General features: G+C 46.1%; 1 protein-coding gene and 1 long non-coding RNA gene across 11 annotated transcripts in view; one reads left to right on the forward strand and one right to left on the reverse strand.

Moving 5' to 3' along the window:
• Positions 1–16,045, forward strand: part of SLC25A18 (solute carrier family 25 member 18) — a 30,042-nt gene that overhangs the window by 866 nt on the left and 13,131 nt on the right. For 2 of the 10 annotated variants that reach the window (XM_040462920.1, XM_040462917.1), the window contains exons 2-3: positions 5,754–5,886; positions 6,102–6,175. The exons of 3 other annotated variants lie outside the window; for them this stretch is intronic. Coding sequence is in view for 2 of the 7 variants with exons in the window: in XM_040462916.1 (XP_040318850.1) it covers positions 6,078–6,175 (98 nt within the window). In the remaining 5 variants the exon portion in view is untranslated. Of the gene's footprint in view, positions 1–5,753; positions 6,176–16,045 lie in introns of those variants that run through there. 5 more of the 10 variants (XM_040462916.1, XM_040462915.1, XM_040462922.1 and 2 more) reach the window with 3 other exon arrangements.
• Positions 172–5,696, reverse strand: LOC121022069 (uncharacterized). Its single transcript, XR_005786803.1, has 2 exons — positions 5,461–5,696; positions 172–423 (listed from the first exon to the last, which is right to left on the reverse strand). It is a non-coding gene; the product is annotated as an uncharacterized LOC121022069 (long non-coding RNA).

A 16,045-nucleotide genomic window follows, 5' to 3' on the forward strand; every position in this document is an offset into this window, starting at 1 on the left:
CCCCCCCCCCCCCGCCCCCCCCCCCCCCCCCCCCCCCCCCCCCCATGCCCCCCCTCCCCCCACCCCCATCGCTCTTCTCCGGGAATAGCTTCCTCTGCTCAGAGTTCACTGTAAAGGGAGAAAAACAATACAAAGAAGTTGGACTACAGCACAGTGTTAGAACACACTGCATAAAGTAGTAGAAAGATTTTTATTCCCTCCCTGAAATGTAATCATTGCAGGAGGGTGGGGTGTTGTTAGCCATTTGATTTGGACAGCCATTTGACTTGATGTGCTGGTGAAGAACACAGAGCCGGGATCTCCTCGGTCTGGGCCTGCTGTCTCAACTTGTTCTGTTCAGTCTCTGCCTAGTTTTCTCAGAGTCCTTGCTGCAGCTTGAATTCCTCTTCCCTTTCATCCTGGTTCTGTTCCCGTGAGGCTACACTGTAGTGATGAAGACAGAGCAAACGGTTCTGACACCAGTAATTCTCCCCAGGGGGTACTAGGAGGACGTTTCCTAGAAACAACATAGGTCTGAGGAAAAAAGCATGTTTTTGTAGAGGCCATGGCATGGCCCTGCTACGGCAGCCTTCCATATTGTCTGCTGTCTTCTTGTGGTCACATCATCTATTATGCTTCTGAGTGTAGTCTCTGGACCAAAGCATCACCTGGGAATTTGTTACAAATGCAAATTCTGGGGGCACCTAGGTGGCTCAGTTGGTTGAGTGTCCAACTTCAGCTCAGGTCATGATCTCATGATTTGTGGGTTTGAGCCCCACATCAGGCTCTGTGCTGAGAGCACAGAACCTGGAGCCTACTTCGGATTCTGTCTCCCTCTCTCTCTGCCCCTCCCCTGCCTCTGCTCACCCTCTGTGTCTCAAAAATAAACATTAAGAAAAATTTTAAGTCTCACTCCCAGTTTCCACATCTTCTGTCTCATCTACAGTGTTGGGTGTTTTGGGAGATCTAAACCTAACCAACCATTGCCAGTCCAGGGTCTTGCCATCCAGTAATGTCAAGACTCCCTGCTGGTCAACGATCTGTGTACTCCAGGCAACATCTCCCACGTCTGCTGTCGTGACTTATTTAACAAATTTTAGTGAGCTTATGTCTGTGGCTTTGCAATGCTGTAAGCCAATGGTGGCCAATCTAGGGTGCCCACTTAGGGGTTTAAAAACCTGGGCTTCAGGGGAGTCTGGCTGGCTCAGTTGGTGAAGCATGTGATTCTTGATCTCGGGATTGTTAAGTTCGAGCCCCACGTTGGATGTAGAGATTAAAATCTTAAAAAATCAGATGCCTGAACACTACCCCACAGGGTTTTTCATTGGTCTGGGGTGCAGCCTGGGCAACAGGATTTTTCAAAGCTTTCCTGGTAATTCTGTTGCCCAGTCAACATTGTATAAACCACTTTCCAAAACCAGTGGCTTGCAGACTTGAATAAGCCCATGAATTACCTGGAGAATCTTGTTCAGATCAGATTCTGGTTCACTAGGCCTGGACTGGGTCCTGAGGTTCTTCACATTTAACAAGCTCGTTGCTCACTGCATTTTGAGAGCAGAACGACCTCAAACCCATCCATGCTTTCCAACACTGCTGGACTGGCCTTTTTATTTAAAGAGGGAGACAACCAGGGCGCCGGGGTGGCTCAGGCGGTTAAGCGTCCGACTTCAGCTCAGGTCGTGATCTCAAAGTTCATGAGTTTGAGCCCCATATCAGGTGCTGTGCTGACAGCTCAGAGCCTGGAACCTGCTTCAGATTCTGTCTCCCTCTCTCTCTGCCCCTTCCCCACTGTTTCTCTCTCTCCTTCAAAAATAAACATTAGAAAAAAATGATGGAGACTCCCTCATGTGGTCCTCTAACATTGTGCTTTTCCAAATCTTCACCTTTTTTCTTTTCTGCCGGTAATGTCCCCTCATCAAAGCTGACTTTCCCTTGTGCGAGGCATTCCAGCCTCCCCTGTCTACCTCCTTACCAAATGCCATCAGTTAGCCTCTCCTCCTTTCTTCCCTCCCTATGAAGGTTGTTCCAGTTCCCTCTATTTGAATATCACATATTTACCTCTCTTTATCTTCATGCAAGCTTTTTTTAAGTTTTCTTTGTTGGGGTTTTTTTTAGTAATTTCTACACCCAACGTGGGGCTGGAACTCACAACCCCAAGATCAAGAGTCACATGCTCTTCTGACCGAGCCAGCCAAGTGACCCATACCTTCATCCAAACTCTTCACTAATAGAACCTGGCTTTTTTTCCTGACATTTGGCTTCCTCCCTACCTTTCTACAACTACTGACTTACATAGAGCCTTAGCCCTTTCGCAGCACTTAACATCCTGTGTGGCCTCTGACAGCTTGATCAACCCCCTCTTGACCTGGTTCTCACTGGTGCCGTGACCCACACTCACCCAGCTGTGACACGGCCTGCCCTTCCAGTGACCTTCTTCCACTTCCCAAAGGTGTGCTCTTCCTAAGACTTGCTTTCTTCTTTTTTTTTTTTTTTTTTTTTTTTTTTTTTTTTGAGACTTTTTAAAAAATGATCTCTACACCCAACATGGGCCCAAATTCACAACCCCAAGATCAAGAGTCACACGCTGTACCAACCAAGCCCAGCCAAGCACCCCTCTTTCTTCTCTTCATCACACAGTCAGTGCACCTTCCTCTAAATGACTTTCACTTTTACCTACAACTTAAGATGTCCCTCTGTGCAGTCAACTTCTATCTTCAATTCAGACTTTTTTGCCATGTTCTGGTCACCCTTTCCAAGTTCCTGTTGGACATTGACACCAAATGTCCCTACTGCCATTGTTACGGGATTTTTATTTGCCACTTTTAAATTTTTTACCGAAATGGTTTACAATTTTATTTCCTACATCTTGTTAGTTTGTAACATTCTTCCTTAACCATTTTATTATAATTCCACATTAAAACTGTTTGGGGCACCTGGGTGGCTCAAGTCAGTTAAGCGTCAAACTTTGCTCAAGTCATGATGTTGTGGTCCATGAGTTCAGGCCCCACATCAGGCTTTGTGCTGACAGCTCAGAGCCTGAAGCCTGCTTTGGATTCTGTATGTCTCTCTCTGCCTCTCTCTTTCTCTCTCTCTTGAAAGTAAGTAAACATTTTTTGAAAATTAAAAAAAAAAGCTGACATCTTCACTTCTTCCTCCAATGCCATCCATTTATGTTTAAATGTAACATACTGCCTTCATTGCTTATCTCTTTTCCTTTCTACCCTGGTAAAATACACATAAAATATACCATTTTAACCATTTTTTAAAATGCATTTGCTTTTTTTTTTTAATGTTTATTTATTTTTGAGAGACAGCACAAGTGGGAGAAGGGCAGAGAGAGAGGGAGACACAGAATCTGAAGCAGACTCCAAGCTTCTAGCTGACAGCACAGAGCCCAATGCAGGGCTTGAGCTCACAAACTGAGATCACAACCTGAGCCCAAGTGAGATACTTAACCGACTGAGCCACCCAGGTGCCCCAAATGCTTTTGCTTTTTTGAAATGTTAAATGTTTATTTTTGAGAGAGAGTATGCACAAGCAGGGGAAGGACAGAGAGAGAAGGAGACACAGAATCTAAAGCAGGCTCCAGGCTCCAAGCTGTCAGCACAGAGCCCAATGTGCAGCTCGAACCCACAAGCTGTGAGATCATGACCTCAGCCGAAGTCAGACGCTTAGGCAACTGAGCCACCAAGGCGCCTTTGACCATTTTTAAGTGTATACTTCAGTTGCATTGAGTACAATCACCTCATTATACAACCATGACTACTACCCATCTCCAGAACTTCTTTATCCCATAGTGAAACTCTATACCCATTAAACTAATACCCCACCTCCCTTCTCCCCCAACCCCTGGTAACCACTTTTCTTTCTGTGTGTATGAATTTGGCTATTCTAGGTACCCCAGATAAGTGGAATCATACAGTATTTTTCCTTCTTCTGGCTTAGCATATTTTCAAGGTGCATCCATGTTGTAGCATGTAACAGAATTTTATTCCTTTTTGAGGCTAAAGAATATCCCATTGTGTGTATATACCACATTTTGTGTATCCATTTATCCACCAAAGGACGTTTGAGATGTTTCCCCTTTTGGCTATTGTGAATAATGTTGCAATGAACATGAGTGTACAGGTAGTGTTTAAGGCACTGCTTTCAATTCTGGATGTATACCCAGAAGTGGAACTGCTGGGTCATGTGGTAATTGTATTTTTAACTCTTTGAGAACCTGCCATACCGATTTCCACAGCCACTGCATCATTTTACATTCCCATCAGCAACACACAAGAGTTCCAATTTCCCCACATCCTTGCCCACATGTGTAGTTTTCTGTTTGTTTGATAATCGCACCCTAGCAGGTGTGGTACCACTCTTTCTAGTGCACACTGCCATCCCCTGTTTTGTGGCTGCCACTTTAAACTCAGTAGCCATCCAAACTTTTCTTCCCTCCCCACTCTCCTTACCTACCCACCCCTTCTGATGCTACTAGTTGGGGTGATGATATATCTTTTCTTGCTGATCCATGTGTCAAACCTGATATTTGTCCCTAGCATATTTAATCAGCTGCCAAGCCCTATTGATTCTTCACAGAAATCAGTCACATCTCTTTCCTCCTGCATGCAGGTTCTGATTTTATTTCTCACCTGGATTATTGTAATCTCCTGGCCTGTCCAGACCACTTGGCACTGCCATAAACCTGACCTCTGACCAAAAAAAAAAAAAGGGGGGGAGTGGGGGGGCACCTGGCTGGCTCAGTCAGTAGAGCATGTGACTCTTGATCTCAGGGTCATGAGTTCAAGCCCCATGTTGGGCATGGAGCCTACTTTAAAAAAAAAAAAAAACAACTGTGCCCTCTGGGCCCCCATTCCACATCCTATGTCAGCTTTCCATTGCCCACCAGGAAAAGAGAGGAAAAAAATGTTATCATTTAGTGAGCACCTTTTATGTGCCAGGCACTCAATGCTAAATGTACCAAATGTACTAAATGCTCTACATCTGAGTCTCATTTCACAGAGGAGGTAGGAGGCACAGAGAAGTTACGTAATTTAAGGTCATGCAGCTAGTAAGTGGTAAACTAGAATTCAAACCAGTTCAAAAGCAGTCTTACTCCAAAGCCCACTCAACCACTCTGCTCTCCTACCTCATTAGCAGTCTTATGAACTGGATATCTCAAGCCCCTTTTGAGGAAGAAAAGCACTAAGTTAAATAACTTGCTTAAAGTGAGGTAGTTATTAACTTGGAAGCTGGAATTTGAACCTGGGTCTCTGACATCAAAGTCTGTCCCATGCTGATTCTTCATCTCTCCCAAATCCCTGGCCGGGCAACAAGGTCCTCTACCTTTGGGACCCAATATGTTACCAGCTTTATACTCCCCCCTACTGTCTCATCCCTTGCCCCAGATTAGACACTTTGCCACTAAAGAGAAGCTGGGTTTTAATTTTACCTCTCTGCCTCCGGTCTTCAAGGCCAAAACCAGTGACTACTTACCAAAACTTTTCCAGCTGTCTATGCTGGAAGAAATCCTCAGCTGCAGCTCTGAGTTCACAACTCAGCTGTACCACTTGTGAGTGCAGGGAATGTGCCAAATCAGCACTGCGGCCCTGCCACAGCGGAGCACGTGGTGGACCACTGAAAATACAGAACCACTGAAATAGGCAATCACTTGTAGTTAGAAAAGTGTGAGTCTGACAAGCAGAGGCTGGCTTCTGACCCCAAAAGTCTGGCAGAAGCATTTGCATTGCATTGATTTTCCCTTGTTTGTCCTCCTCCCTGACTTCCAGGTCTCTGAGTGGGTGGCCAGTCTCCCCTCACTCCCACCCCCACACTGCCTTGAACAAAGCTTTTTCCACCCTGAATTTTTGTCTCAGTCATTCCACAACCAAGTAAACAGCCACCTGCTTGCCACCTAGGGAGGTAGGACTGGGCTTGACTAGGCTGCAGAGTGGCCTCTTTGGGGTTTCATTCAAACCCAATCTGTTTACAGGTGTGGGAGGTGGGAGAGAAGCTGGGGACCCAGAGTAGAGGATGGCTTGGTGACGACCTGCCCCAGGGGAAGGGGCTGTGTGGGCATGAAGAGGGAGGGCCACTAATGATACCAAAAGAGGATGGTAAACCAACCCTTCCTCCAGTTCCTGCAGTTCAGCAGTGATCTGGCCTATATCTTGGCATCCAGAAAAGACAGAAGGTTCCTTACTAAAAGCAGGTAAGTGTTTGTCTTGTCTGTATCAAGCTTAGAGTTGCTAGGGAAAGACCCACTTCTAGCAAATAAACATCTGAGAAAGGTCAGAGCAGCCTGTGGGAAAGGGTCTCCATTTGCTGCACAGAGTTGGAAGGAGGTGGGCAAGAGGAAGTGGCCAGTCCCTGACAATAGTCCCAGATGACGTCTAAGTCAGGAAGCAAGTTATTTCCTTGGCACTGCTCATGTAAGGGGCTCGTCTCTGAAGAACTCTGGCTTGCCCTGCTAATTAGAGTAGGTAGAGAGAGGATGCCTCTCTTCCCTGAGTGCCTCCTCACAAGGTGTAGAGAGGAGAGACAACTGAAGAGCAGAACTGTCTGTCTCATGATGAGACTGACTGCAAGGTTAAAGGCGGTAGCTACCTCATGGTTCACTGATTCCAACATCTTTATTGAATGCCTCTGCACCAGGCTCCGGGGGCACAACCCTAAGACTTTCATCTCCCAGTAATGAGGGGGGGCCTGGGTAGCTCAGTGGGTTAAGCGTCTGACTCTTAATTTCGGCTCAGGTCATTATCTCATGTTTGGCTGTGAGACAAGCCCCGTGTCAGACTCTGCATTGAGTGTGGAACCTGGTTGGGCTTCTCTCTCAAAATAAATAAAACTTAAAAAAAAAAAAAAAAAGAGGCTCATGGGAGGAAGCCCAAAAAACTTTTTTTTTTCTTTTTTGTTTTCCAAAAAACAAATTGTAATTCGTCAGGTACAGATGGGGCAAGAGTGTCCTACTCAACAGGACGGTATGTGCAAGGCTCAAACGCAAGAGACAGTGATATGTTCCCAGAAGTGAGAGTTCTCCATGGCTGGCAGGGAGAGTAGACTTGGTGATTTGGGAGGGTACAGTCAAGTAGGAAAGTAGGGTCCGGGTCTGGGCAAAGAGCTGGGAAACTGTCCTAAGAGTGGAGGGAAGTTAGCGTTGCACTTTAGGCAGGGAAGTGCTTAAATGGAAGGCTGGCAGTTGGGTCCAGATTTGCACTTCTGCTCAATTGGCCATGTTGTGGCCAGATTTGAGGAGCTCAGATTTGAGGGGAGCAAGGGGGAGACAGAAGGGGGAGACTGCCAGGTGCTCCAGACAGTGGATGACGCCCGTGTGATCAAGCAGTGGCTGGTGGGCCCACGAGAGACTTAGGACAGCTTTTTTCTACCCATGATGAAAGACCTGTTTATCCTAGTTTATTATGGAGCAATAATTTTGTAAAATACAATAAAAATCAATTGATAGAAAAATAGAAATTTTATTTAAAAAATTTTTTTAAGTTTTATTTACTTATTTTGAGAGAGAAGGCATGAGCAAGGGAGGGGCAGAGAGAGGGAGAGAGAGAACCCTAGCAGGCTCCACACTGCCAGTGCAGAGCCCAATGTGGGGCTTGAACTCACAAATTGTGAAATTGTGATCTGAGCTGAAATCAAGAGCCAGACACAAACGACTGAGCCACCCGGCACCCCAAAAAATAAAAATTTTTTAAATGATAGAATATAAGCTCACATTTTTCTCAGTAAATTGTAAAACATGAAATTCCTCAAGATGCCATAAAAATTCCTAAGCATTTATTCTCGATTTCTGTAGTTGTCACAGATCAGCACTGAACCACATGCCCTGAGTAGCACTGACTTTAGGAGGAAGAATTGCCAGAACATGATGACTGATTAGTTGTGGAAACATAAGGGGGAAAGGATGAATCAAAGATGGCTCACAGACTTGGCCTGGATAATTGAATGGCTAGTGGTGCAGCTTCCAGAGCTAGGAAACCAGGAAGAGAAACAGCAGGTCTACAGGGGTGGATACAAGTAAAAAGAGGTATTACTATACTGTGTGAGGCCAGACTGCTAAGATGGGGATGGCTGGGAGCTGGTTAAGATAATGGTGAGGGGCTCAGGGCAGAAATCCTCAGCTGCAGGTACATCATGAGCAAGTAGACAATGACTGAAGCCCAGGAGAAGATGGGTTTTCAGGATGATTGTGTGGAGTGGAGTGCAGTGGAGTGGAGTGGAAGGAGTCAAGAATCTTGGCAGGACTTTATGGGTACCAGTGACCAAAGACACTGGTCATGGGAGGCTGGGAAGCCACTGGGGAGAGCCAAGGAGTCACAGAGGTCAAGATAATAGAATGTTTTAATGTGGGAGGAATGAAAAGTGGTGGAATCAGGAGCTCAGAGAACCGTGGCCTGCTCTGGTCCCTGCAACTCACCACCTAGAATCATCCTTCTAAATAGATGTGTCTCTGGACAGTCTCATTCAAAATATGATCCTGGGAAACCATGTAATAATTACTTTAGGGGTGCCTGGTTGACTCAGTCCTTAGAGCATGCAATTCTTGATCTACGGGTCTTGAGTTCAAGCCCCACATTGGGCGTAGAGTTTACTTTTAAAAAAAAAAAAAAGAAAATTACTATACAGTTTTCTGTGCTTTCCAAATTTTCTAATTTTTTTCTAGTACTTTAAATACTTTAAGAAATAGAACAATTGTTCATATTAACAAAAGGGAACTGATCACCTCCTAAGCATCTGTTAACTAGCTATCTCCTAAAGAAATACACAGGATGGGTCACAGTTTCTTTTTAATTTATTTAAGTTTATTTGTTTTGAGAGAGAGAGAGAGAGAGAGAGCAGGGGAGGGGTAGAGACAGAGGGAGAAAGAATCCCAAGCCAGCACCCCACTATCAGCACAGGGCCCAACACGGGGCTCAATCCCATGAACCGCGAGACCATGACCTGAGTCGAAATCAAGAGCCAGTAGCTCACCCAACTGAGCCACCCAGGCACCCCAAAATGGGTTACAGTTTTGATGTTAAGGGCAGAACCCCTGGACAAGACAGGGTAGGTAAGCCGACTGGGCCCTGCCATGCAGACTCCCTCCCAGGCCCTCCAAGGACCTGTCTGCTTCTGGCTCTTCCACCAGTACGGCCCTTAGCCAGCTTCTTGCTCGCAAAACAGTCAACAGGAGAGTGGAGAAGGGGCAGGCGACCCCTCTGAGTGCACACACACACGCCGAGCAGAGATACTTCTGGAAATGCACACATAAGGGATCAAAAAATGCCTGGCTCTGCGCGCCAGCTGAGTGGTGTCCTGCCTGCCATACAAGAGGCACCTTGTCACTGACTTCCCACAGAGCTGGAGGAAACTGTTCCCAGAGCCTCAACTTCTCTCGCAGTGCCAGACCCTCCCTGTGGGCAGCCTCCTCTCCTGCCTTGCCTTTCACTCCTCAGCCCCTCAGGTTTCAGGCCTCCACCAGCTCCATGGTTCTTCAGCCCTGGACAGTCGCCAAGCCCAGACCCTTTCTTTAAAAAGTTCTCTCCCAAGGCACCTGGGTTGCTCAGTCGGTTAAGTGGCCGACTTCGGCTCAGGTCATGATTTCGCGGTCCTTGAGTTCAAGCCCCGAGTCGGGCTCTGTGCTGACAGCTCAGAGCCTGGAGCCTGTTTCAGATTCTGTGTCTCCCTCTCTCTGACCCTCCCCTGTTCATGCTCTGTCTCTCTCTGTCTCAAAAGTAAATAAACATTAAAAAAAAAAAAAGTTCTCTCCCAACTAACCCTTGCCCTCTGCACTCTCCACCACCCCCCTTTTCTCTCTACCTCATTGCTTTGCCATCATGCCGCCTATCTGGCTTCTCGCACGAAATTTCCTTTTCTCAACCTGTTCTTCCTGCATTGTCCTCATACCACATTCAACAGTGTGCTTTCCCCCTTAAAAGTATTCAGTATTTTTTTACTGCCTGCAGGATCAAATTGGTGAAAAGTTAATTTAGGGGGCACAAACTATATTGGGCAAGCCCCAGGTTCTCCATGCCTGACCTAACCTACTTTTGTAGCCCTTTTCCACCATTCTGGTGAGCCAGCCAGGGCGGTGAGCTGTGCCCTCAGCCCTTTGCTTGGCCCCCTTAGGTGCTCACACAGTGCTGTGTCCAGGCCACCTCCCCCTCCTCTTCTTAGAAACTTTCCCTTATTTTTTTTAGTACCTGTGCTGGTGAAGCAAGCACCTCCCTATGTTTTTTTTTTTTTTTTAAGTTTATTTATTTAGAGACAGAGAATGAAAGTGGAGAAGGGGCAGAGAGAGAGGGAGAGAGAGAATCCCAAGCAGGCTCCAAGCTATCAGCGCAGAGCCCAGCGTGGTACTCGGTCCCATGAACTGTGAGATCATGTCCTGAGCCAAGACCAGAGTCAGACACTTAACTGACTGAACCACCCTGGCGCTCTTCCCTTATTTTTTTTTTTTAATTTAAATTTTTTTTTTTTAACGTTTATTTATTTTTGAGACAGAGAGAGACAGAGCATGAATGGGGGAGGGTCAGAGAGAGAGGGAGACACAGAATCCGAAACAGGCTCCAGGCTCTGAGCTGTCAGCACAGAGCCCGACGTGGGGCTCGAACCCACGGACTGTGAGATCATGACCTGAACCGAAGTCGGATGCCCAACCGACTGAGCCACCCAGGTGCCCTGCTTCCCTTATTTTTTAAGACCACTTCTAGATCTTCCAAGCCAGGCTGGAATGGCCTTGCACATCTCTGAACACTTACAGTATTCACTATCTAAGCATCTCAATTGCAATAAAATGGAATTTGAGAGTTCTTTAAAAAGTTTGCTTATTAGTTAAGAACTCTTTGGCTACTTGGGCGCCTGGGTGGCTCAGTCGGTTAAGCACTTGACTTCAGCTCAGGTCATGATCTCATGGTTCATGAGTTTGAGTCCCACTTCAGGCTCAGCCCTGACAGTGCAGAGCCTGCATGTGATTCTCTCTCTCCTTCTCTCTCTATCCCTTGCTCACTCATGCCCGGTCTCTCTCTCTCAAAAAAAAAAAAAAAAAAAAAAAAAAAAAAAGAGAGAAAAGGAAAAAAAAAACTCTGGCTACCCAATTACAAAAACTAATTTTAATTTGCTTAAGACAATAAGTCATAACACCCCAAAACAACAGCAACAAGACAATAAGTCAATTCATGAAATATCCCTTTGGTACCTAAGGTCGAGAATGAAGTGGGTTACTGTATAGTCAGGGCTTCAAACTCCACCAGAACTCTCTGCTCTCTCTCTTGTTCTGCTTTATCCATCTCTCTTGCTACAAATGATCTCTCTGTTTCCCAAATACCACATGACAGTAAACATGACTGCAGATCAGTCCCAAGTGTTATGTTACAGACAAAATCTGTAAAGAAGCTACACAATCTCTTCTTTAAGATAACTGTAGAGGTCAGGGCTCCTGGGTGGCTCAGTTGGTTAAGCGTCCCAACTCCCTTTTTTTTTTTTTAATGTTTATTTATTTTTGAGAGAGATAGAGTGAGCTGGGGAGGGGCAGAGAGAGAGGGAGACAGAATCTGAAGCAGGCTCCAGGTCAGCACAGAGCCCGATGCAGGGCTCCAACTCACAAACTATGAGATCATGACCTGAGCTGAAGGCAGATGCTTAACCGACTGAGCCACACAGGTGCCCCAGGGTCCCAACTCTTGATTTCAGCTCAGGTCATGATCTCAAGGTTGTGGGATCGAGCCCCAAGCCCCGCGTCAACCTCTGCATCGAGCCTACTTCTTGTCAAGCCCTGCAGGCATAGAGCCTGCTTAAGATTCTCTCTTTCCCCCTCTGCCCCACCCCCACTCATTTGTGCACACCTGAGTGCTCTCTCTGTAAAAATTAATTAAGGGGCACCTGGGTGACTCAGTCCGTTAAGCATCCGACTTCAGCTCAGGTCATGATCTCAAAGTTCATGAGTTCAAGCCCCATGTCAGGCTCTGTGCTGACAGCTCAGAGCCTGGAGCCTGCTTCAGATTCTGTGTCTCCCTCTCTCTCTCTCTGCCCCCCTGCCCACTCATGCTCTCTCTCTGTCTCTGTCTGTCTGTCTCTCTCTCAAAAATAAACAATTTAAAAAATTAAAAAAAAATACCTATAAGGAAAATTAAATGACCTATTAAGTCAGGGGCCCATCCTCAGGTAATCAACACTACCCAGGAGAATAGCATCACATTTTAGGAACATGGTAGTCCCCACCAGGTGAACGGTAAGAGAGAATGGGGGTTCCTGGAAATGCAGTAATGAAGAGCTACAACAGTTGTATCACTGCATCCCACCCTTTGATGCCTGGGGACGTGCAGAGGCATACCATTTCCCATTCATTCACATTTTTTCCTTTTTTTAAAAAAATATTTTGGGGCACCTGGGTGGCGCAGTCGGTTAAGCGTCCGACTTCAGCCAGGTCACGATCTCGCGGTCCGTGAGTTCGAGCCCCGCGTCAGGCTCTGGGCTGATGGCTCAGAGCCTGGAGCCTGTTTCCGATTCTGTGTCTCCCTCTCTCTCTGCCCCTCGCCCATTCATGCTCTGTCTCTCTCTGTCCCAAAAATAAAAAAATAAAAAATAAAAAAAAAACGTTGAAAAAAAAATTTTATTTTTTCATGTGATCTCTGCCCCCCAGTGTGGGGCTCAAACTGTATCCCAGTGCTTAAATAATTAGTATTACTACCCCAGTACTCCCCAAATACTATTTTCCTAAATTCCATTTCAAAGAGAGAACAGGTGAAATATTATCTATTGGCCAATAGTCTAACACATAGAGCACACCTGGCTCAGTCAGAGGAGTCTACTACGCTTGATCTTGGAGTTGTGAATTCAAGCCCCACGTTGGGTGTAGAGATTACTAAAAAAAAGGAAATTAAACAGGGTGCCTGGGTGGCTCAGTAGGTTAGGCATGTGCCTTTGGCTCAGGTCATGATCTAATGACTCATGGGTTTGAACCCAGCATCAGGCTCTGTGCTGTCCCAGCAGAGCCTACTTTGGATCCTCTGTCCCCTTCTTTCTCTGCCTCTCCCCCACTTGCATGCATGCACGTGCTCTCTCTGTCTCTCTTAAAAATGAATAAATAAAAACTTGTTTTAAAAATCCTAAAAAAAAATTTTTTTTAAAGGCTAAATATTTTAGTCAGTATCCATTTGTTTACTAAATTCTTTGGCAGTGTAGGGAGCAACTTGGTCAGGCAAATGGCTGCCCCAAGGCTGGGCTTGCCCGAAGAATTTCCCTTGCCTGGGATCCTTCAAGTCCTATATATGGAGAGAACGGTGCCCAGGAGCGCCCCCGGTGGGAGGGTGTGCTGTATCGCTCTGGAAGTCTATTCCTGTCAGGGCTGGAACCAGCAGGGACCTTGTTTTTGTTCTCAGCTGCATCCCGGCTGCCTGAAACTGTGGCCACTGGCACAGTCAGCACTCCCCACGCGTTTCTAGGGTGACTAACACTTGGGCCAATGGATTACCTGAGGTATTGAGCAAGTACGAACTCTGTTGCCAAGTTTGGGATTTGGGGAGTGATGACTCCTTTAAAACGTTCACTGGCTCACTGTCAGTTTCCTCTTTGTTGACTCCGTTTGCTAATGTGTTTACTGGCGCCAGAAATCTTGTGTGGCCCAGTCCTTGAATACTAAGTCTGTCCAAGAGAACTGCCTGGCCTGGGACTTACAGTGGCATGGCCCAGTCCCATGGGGTGGGGGTGCTCTGCAGTGCATGCCCACACTACACACCAACAGGCAAATGCACTTAGAGGTTGGAGACATTATCACATCTGCCTCGTGAAAGCACTATGGCCCTGGGATTCAGGTGTCCCTAATTTCTCTGGCTTCTCTTAAATACCCCTATTCCAAAATCCAGTGAACCACATTTATAAACTAATAATTTTGTTCTAGAAAAAGCAGGGAATATGGCTGCAAGATTCTCAATTATTTGAATCTCTGCTTTCAGACTGACAGGGTTTTTTAAATGTCCCATTGTTTCTTATCTACTTTTAAGGTGCCGTTCCGGGATTACAACACATCTTTCTCTCATAACAACTTTGTGAGTGTCTCAAAGAACAGCTGACACACTTTAATTTCCTGACATTTTGTGCCTGAGTGACTTAGTTGCTTAAGCGTCTGACTTTGGCTCAGGTCATGATATCGTGGTTCGTGAGTTCGAGCCCCTCATAGGGCTCTGTGCTGACAGCTCAGAGCCTGGAGCCTGCTTTGGATTCTGTGTCTCCTTGTCTCCCTGCCCCTCCCCCACCCACACTCTGTTTTTCTCTCTCAAAAATAAATAAACATCAAAAATTTTTTTTCCTGGCATTTTCCCACAAGTTCCCTAAAGCTCCAGCTTTTGGAGGCACGTGGTTGGAGCCTCAAGAGTGACTGGGGGCACCACACAAGAACTGCCAGCCTCTCAGCCTGGAAAAGGGTTTCTTCACAGCCTGTTCCCTGCTTTCTCTGAGTCCATGCTTCAGGTTTATAATTTGCAAATCCTCCCCTCTCCTAGTTTAGGGGATAGAAGTCTCTTTTGGTTGGGAGTATCAGAAACACATTCTAGCAAGTTAAGCAATAATGACGATTGACAGGACTGTTGAGTGTCTCACAAAATCCAAGGACAGGAATGCAACTGGCATCCAGGAGTGAACTGGAAACTGGGATTTTAAACAACATTAGGACTATCTCCGTCTTTTGTTTCTCCTCCAGATATCTTTGCTTCACTTTTCTGTTTCTTTCTCTGTAGACCAGCTTCCCATTTCTCCAACAGATCCAAGTTTTACACATTCTGGGTCCAAACACCATGTTCGAAATTTCCAGTTTCTCAGACAAAAACTTTGGTGTCTCCTTAACTAGTCCCTTTGTCTCTCACATCTGTTCTGTCAGGAAATCCTGTTGGCTTTGCGTTCAACATACACCCATAATTAAACCACTTCTCACTCCCTCTCCACCCATATACCCTGAGCATGCAGCCTTTTTACCTCTTGCCTAGATTCCTGCAATAATTTAATTGATCTTTCTGCTTTTATCTTGAGCCCTCTGTTGCCTATTCTCAACACAGCAGCCAAATAGTCCTGTCAAGAGCATGTCATTTCTCTGCTCAAAACTCTCCAATTGTTTCTCTTTTCATTCAGAATAACAGCCAAACAGCTTCCAAGGCCTTACAAGGTCATGCTTCTGCCCGTTATCGCTCTTTGTCTTTATTGCACATCCCTGTTCACGCTTCCTGGCCACCTCACTGTTCCTTCAACTCACCAGTCTCTGCTTACAGGGTCTTTGCACTTGCTCTGCCTTGAGTGTGCTTTCCCACAAACCCGCATGGCTTGCCCTCTCACCTCCTCTGAATCCTCAAGTCACCTCAATGAATCCTTTCTTGGTTAAGCCACCAAACACCCACCCCACTGACATTTTCCTATCTTCCTTCCCTTCTACATTTTTTTCTCCAGAGAATTTATCAGTATCTGGTTTAGGATTTACTTATTTCATTTTTTTTAAGTTTATTTATTTATTTTGAGAGAGCACACACATGGGGGGAGGAGCAGAGAGAGAGAGAGAGAGAGAGAGAATCCCCAAGCAGGCTCCATGCTGTCGGCTCGAACTCATGAACCATGAGATAATGGCCTGAGCCAAAGTTAGATGCTTAACTGACCAAGCCACCCAGGTGCCTGTTTTACTTATTTCATTTATTGCTTGTCTCCTCCTTTAAAATTTAAGCCCCTGACAACTAGGATTGTACTCTTTGGTTCAGTCTTCTATCCCCAGATCTGGAACAGTCAGTGCCTGGCACTCAATAAATTTTTTCTGCATGGGTCAATATACACCAAGAGAACTGATCTCTCTCTGGTCTTCCCCAAAACAAGACCCTTGGAGACAACAGAAAATTGCCAGCAGCCTCAGGGACCAATGAGGAGCATGGGAGAGGAGGGGGACCCTAACACAGCTTGAAGTGAGCCTGGAGAAAGACTCCTCAGAGCTCAAGCCAGCCTCCATGGGAGCACCCAGAGAACTCTTCCTGACACTGCCCCACTGGGGTCAAACAGGACCTCCCCCGCCCCCAAAAAAGCTGCAATAATTACTATTATTGTAGCTTTGACTTTTTGACAC

The sequence above is a fragment of the Herpailurus yagouaroundi genome, unplaced genomic scaffold (genome assembly GCF_014898765.1).
Source record: "Herpailurus yagouaroundi ecotype Mexico unplaced genomic scaffold, PumYag 355, whole genome shotgun sequence".
Classification (NCBI taxonomy): domain Eukaryota; kingdom Metazoa; phylum Chordata; class Mammalia; order Carnivora; family Felidae; genus Herpailurus; species Herpailurus yagouaroundi.